Source organism: Patagioenas fasciata, chromosome 39 (genome assembly GCF_037038585.1).
Source record: "Patagioenas fasciata isolate bPatFas1 chromosome 39, bPatFas1.hap1, whole genome shotgun sequence".
Taxonomy (NCBI): domain Eukaryota; kingdom Metazoa; phylum Chordata; class Aves; order Columbiformes; family Columbidae; genus Patagioenas; species Patagioenas fasciata.
Genome location: NC_092558.1, coordinates 483097 through 488661, shown reverse-complemented (window position 1 = coordinate 488661; position 5565 = coordinate 483097). Strand labels below are relative to the sequence as shown.

General features: G+C 65.2%; 1 protein-coding gene across 1 annotated transcript; it reads right to left on the bottom strand.

Annotated features, from left to right (window-relative positions):
* Window positions 1-929: 929 nt before the first annotated feature.
* ZBTB3 (zinc finger and BTB domain containing 3) lies at window positions 930-5192 on the bottom strand. Its single transcript, XM_071801569.1, has 2 exons — window positions 5130-5192; window positions 930-2217 (listed from the first exon to the last, which is right to left on the bottom strand). The coding sequence occupies exon 2, from the start codon at window positions 2198-2200 to the stop codon at window positions 1118-1120; it is 1083 nt and encodes a 360-aa protein (XP_071657670.1). The 5' UTR covers window positions 2201-2217; window positions 5130-5192; the 3' UTR covers window positions 930-1117.
* Between the last annotated feature and the right edge of the window lie 373 nt (window positions 5193-5565).

Below are 5565 nucleotides of genomic sequence, written 5' to 3'. Positions count from 1 at the left end.
TTGGGGGGCATGGGGGGCAATGGGATAAACTGGGGGGGACTGGGAGGGATTGGGGGGCACTGGGATGGACTGGGGAGGGACTGGGATGGACTGGGGGGGAACTGGGAAAGACTGGAATGGGACTGGGGGGGACTGGGGACAAACTGGGAGGGACTGGGGAGGGACTGGGATAGACTGGGATGGGACTAGAACAGATTGGGAGACACTGGAATAGACTGGGAAGGACTGGTACAGACTGGGAGGGACTGGAATGGGAGTAGAACAGAGTGGGAGGGACTGGGATAGACCGGGGTGAACTGGGATGGCACTGGGAGAGACTGGGAGGGAGATGGGGAGAGACTGGGAAAGACTGGGATGGGACTGGGATAGACTGGGAGGCACTCGGATGGAAGTGGGAGGTACTGGGATAAACTGGGATGGGACCGAGATGAGAGTGGGAGGGACTGGGAGGGGACTAGAACAGACTGGGAGGCACTGGGAGGGGACTGGGAGAGACAGGGGTGGGAAGGAGTGAGATGGACTGGGACAGACTGGGAGAGACTGGAGCAGACTGGGAGGGAGTGAGACAGGGAGGGACTGGGACAGACTGGGAGAGGCTGGAGGTGACTGGGAGTGAGATGGACTGGGATGAACTGGGACAGACTGGCATGAACTGGGACAGATGGGGATGAACTGGGACAGACTGGGGTGGAATCAGCTGGTGGGTCTGGGGGCTGCCGGGGCCGCGCTGAGGGGCGGTTGAACTGGGTTGGACTGGGCTGAACTGGGTTGGACTGGGCTGAACTGGGTTGAACTGGGATTTGGGACTGGGGGGGGGGATGCGCTCAAACCCCCTCCGCCAGGGGGCGCTGCAGCGCCGCCGCCGCTCAGCCATTGGCCACCGCACCAGCCAATAGCACGTAGCCCCCCACAAACCCCGCCCCCTCTCCTCAGGGACCGCCCACCTCCCATTGAAAGCGGCGCTTTATTCCATCACATGACCACTGTACACCCGCTCCGCCCCCCTCGCCGCAAAGCCACGCCCCCTCGCCTCCAAACCACGCCCCCCGCCCCCCCCCAGCGGGGTTCCCCCGGGTCCTACCGCCCGCCGGCTCCCGCTCCGGGCGCGCTGTCCGGCTCAGGGCGGGTTGTCGCAGTCCCGCTCGGTGTCGCCGCCGGCCCGGGGCGGGTGGCCGTGGCTGTGCGCCTTGCGGATGTGGCGATAGAGGTCCCCGGACTGCGTGTAGCTGCGCAGGCAGTGGCGGCACTCGTAGGGCCGCTCCCTCGTGTGCACGGTGGCGTGGCGCCGCAGCGTGTAGGAGCAGGAGAACGTCTTCCCGCACGTGGGGCACGTCGGGGCCTCCTCGGCGAACAACCCGAAGCCGCCGCGGTTCTCCAGCGGCGGCAGGAACAGCGGCTCCCGCAGCCCGAACGGCAGCGGCTCGCGCGGCGCGGGGAACAGCGCGGCCGGGCGCCGGGCGTCCGCGTCCTCATCCGCTATCACGATGGCTTCCACCTTCACGGCCGGGAGCACCGGGGCGGCCGGCGGCCACAGCCCCCCACCCGGTGCTTGCAAATCCCCCGTGGTGGTGAACGCAGCGGGGTGCGGGGGCTCCGTGGAGCTGCTGGGCAGCGGGAGCTCCGGGGGGGTCCCATCCACGCCGGGCTGCGTGGTGTCGGCGATGCCCCCCGGCGGCTCCTCCGCCACCGGCTCCTCCACGACCTGCGGGGCCGGCGGCGCCACCACCGCGGGGCTGGGCGGGCGCTGCTGGGGGGGACCCGGGGGGGTCTGGATGGCGGCGGCGGCGGCGGCGCCGTCCTCCTCCTCCTCCTCCTTGGTGCTGTCGGCTTCCGCCGGCGCCCGCGCCTGCAGCTTCTTCTTGCACAGCTTGACCACGTCGTTCATGTGCAGGTAACTGGCGGCCGCCAGCACGTCCTCCAGCGGCGTGGCCGCCAGCGCCAGCCGCCCCTCGTACATGAACTCCAGCAGCAGCCCGAAGGCGGGCGGCGTGACGATCTCGCTGTTGAGCCGCACCAGCTCGCCCTTGTCCAGCCGCTCGGCGTAGCACATGTGGAAGAAGGCGCTGCAGGCGGCCAGCACGGCGCGGTGCGCGGGGAACGGGGCGCTGCCCACCAGCACCGTGCAGTCGCACAGGAAGCCCTGGGCGCGTTGCTCGCGGAGACCGCGGAGGAGCTGGCGGCTGTGGTCCGGGAACTCCATGGCGGCCGCACCGGCTCCTGTGGGACAGGGTGGGATGGGGTGGATTGGGTGGGATGGGTTGGGGTGGAATGGGATGGGTTGGGGTGGGGTGAGTGGGATGGGATGGGTTGGGGTGGGGTGAGTGGGATGGGGTGGATTGGGTGGGATGGGTTGGGGTGGAGTGAGTGGGATGGGGTGGGATGGGGTGGATTGGGTGGGATGGGTTGGGGTGGGATGGGATGGGTTGGGGTGGGGTGAGTGGGATGGGGTGGATTGGGTGGGGTGGGGTGAATGGGATGGGGTGGATTGGGTGGGATGGGTTGGGGTGGGATGGGATGGGATGGGTTGGGGTGGGGTGAGTGGGATGGGGTGGGATGGGTTGGGGTGGGGTGAGTGGGATGGGGTGGATTGGGTGGGGTGGGGTGAGTGGGATGGGGTGGATTGGGTGGGATGGGTTGGGGTGGGATGGGATGGGATGGGTTGGGGTGGGGTGAGTGGGATGGGGTGGGATGGGTTGGGGTGGGGTGAGTGGGATGGGGTGGATTGGGTGGGATGGGTTGGGGTGGGGTGGGATGGGTTGGGGTGGGGTGAGTGGGATGGGGTGGATTGGGTGGGATGGGTTGGGGTGGGATGGGATGGGTTGGGGTGGGGTGAGTGGGATGGGGTGGATTGGGTGGGGTGGGGTGAATGGGATGGGGTGGATTGGGTGGGATGGGTTGGGGTGGGATGGGATGGGTTGGGGTGGGGTGAGTGGGATGGGGTGGATTGGGTGGGGTGGGGTGAATGGGATGGGGTGGATTGGGTGGGATGGGTTGGGGTGGGATGGGATGGGTTGGGGTGGGGTGAGTGGGATGGGGTGGATTGGGTGGGGTGGGGTGAATGGGATGGGGTGGATTGGGTGGGATGGGTTGGGGTGGGATGGGATGGGTTGGGGTGGGGTGAGTGGGATGGGGTGGATTGGGTGGGGTGGGGTGGGGTGAATGGGATGGGGTGGATTGGGTGGGATGGGTTGGGGTGGATTGGGTGGGATAGGACGGGGTGGGATGGGGTGGATTGGGTGGGATGGGTTGGGGTGGATTGGGTGGGATGGGACGGGGTGGGATGGGGTGGATTGGGTGGGATGGGTTGGGGTGGGATGGGGTGGGGTGGGACAGGGTGGGATGGGGTGGATTGGGTGGGATGGGTTGGGGTGGGGTGGGATGGGTTGGGGTGGGGTGGGACAGGGTGGGATGGGGTGGATTGGGTGGGATGAGAATGAGGATGAAGATGAGGATGGGATGGGTTGAGATGGGATGAGGATAAAGATGAGGATGGGATGAGTTGAGATGGGGTGGATTGGTTGGGGTGGGGTGGGATGAGGATGAAGATGAGGATGGGATGGGTTGAGAATGGGATGGGTTGAGATGGGATGAGGATGAGTTGAGAATGGGAGGGGTTGAGATGGGATGAGGATGAAGATGAGGATGGGATGGGTTGAGATGGGGTGGATCGGGTGGGATGGGTTCAGGTGGGGTGGGATGGGATGAGGATGAAGATGAGGATGGGATGGGTTGAGTTGGGATGAGAACGAGGATGAGGATGGGATGGGTTGAGTTGGGATGAGAATGAGCATGGGATGGGTTGAGAATGGGAGGGGTTGAGATGGGATGAGGATGAAGATGAGGATGGGATGGGTTGAGATGGGGTGGGATGGGTTGGGGTGGCGTGGGATGGGATGAGGATGAAGATGAGGATGGGGTGGAATGGGTTGAGATGGGATGAGGATGAGGATGGGGTGGGATGAGGATGAAGATGGGATGGGTTGAGATGGGATAAGGATGGGATGGGGTGGGATGAGGATGAAGATGGGATGGGTTGAGATGGGATGAGGATGGGATGGGGTGGATGGGATGGATTGGGTGGGGTGGGATGGGATGAGGATGACAATGGAATGAGGATGAAGATGAGGATGGGATGGGTTGAGATGGGATGAGGATGGGGTGGGATGAGGATGAAGATGAGAGAATGGGATGGAATGGGATGGGGATGGGGTGGGGATGAAAATGGGATGAGGATGAGAATGGGATGGGGTGAGGATGAAGATGAGGATGAGATGGGATGAGGATGGGGTGGGGTGAGGATGAAAATCAGAATGGGATGGGATGAGGATGAAGATGAGGATGGGATGAGAACGGGGTGGGGTGGGATGGGATGAGGATGGGGTGGGGTGAGGATGAAGATGAGAATGGGATGGGATGAGGATGAAGATGAGGATGGGATGGGATGGGTTGAGATGGGATCAGGACGAGAATGGGATGGGATGAGGATGAAGATGATGGGGTGGGGTGGGGATGAGAATGGGACGAGGATGAAGATGAGGATGGGATGAGTTGAGATGGGATGGATGGGATGGATGGATGGGATGGGGACAGGATGGGATGGGACGGTCAGCGTGGTACGGGGGGTGGTGGCAGCACCCATGGGGGCCGGTGAAGCCCCGGGGTCCTGTCTGGGTTCTGCTCCCCCACCCCAGTTCCCCCGCCTTGGATCCGTTTCCCCCATCCCAGATCCGTTTCCCCCATTCCAGATCCGTTTTCCCTGTCCCGGTTCCATTCCCCCCACCCCCATTCCACCCCCCATCCCGGTTCCTTTTCCCCTGTCCTGGTTCCCCCCGTCCGGGTTCCATTCCCCCCCCTCCCGGTTCCCCCCATCCCGGATCCATCCCCCCCCATTCCGGTTCTGTCCCCCCCGTTCCGGTTCCGTCCCTCCCGTCCCGGTCCCGTTTCCCCCGTCCCGGTTCCATCCCCCCCGTCCCGGTCCCGTTTCCCCCATCCTGGTTCCGTTCCCCATCCCGGCTCCGTCCCCCCGTCCCGGTCCCGCTCCCGCTCCCCGCTCCCCGCTCCCGCTCCCCGGTTCTCCGCTCCCGCTCCCCGGTTCTCCGCTCCCGCTCCGTTCTCCCGTCCCCACTCACCACAAAGCAGCGGCCTGACTGACGCTCCGCCCCGCCCCTCCGCGCTGACTGGCAGCCAACCCCATTGGCCCGAGCTCCTGTCGCTCAACGGGGTGCGGGCCCGCCAGAGGCAGTGCCGCCCGGTGATTGGTCAAAGCCCACCGCCAATCGCGGCGGGCTGCTGCTGATTGGCGCCGGTTACCGCCCTACCCGGAAGAGGCGGGCCGACCTTGCGACGGCCGTGGTTGCTATGACTGCGGGGGGGGGGAGGGTGGGGCGTTGCCTGGGTAACCCTCAGCGGGATCTTCTGATTGGGCGCTCGGATGTGTCACTCGGTTGTTCAGCGTTTTCATTGGTCGCCTGTGCTGCGTCCCAACTCGCGCTCTGATTGGGTGAGAGACGGCAACGTGCGCCAATGCCTGCGCAGCGGAGGGGCCGGGCTGCGGTCTCCCCGGCA

Excerpts from the sequence above, each read along its gene's own strand:
- ZBTB3 (XM_071801569.1), bottom strand. The coding sequence starts at position 2,200 with ATGGAGTTCCCGGACCACAGCCGCCAGCTCCTCCGCGGTCTCCGCGAG.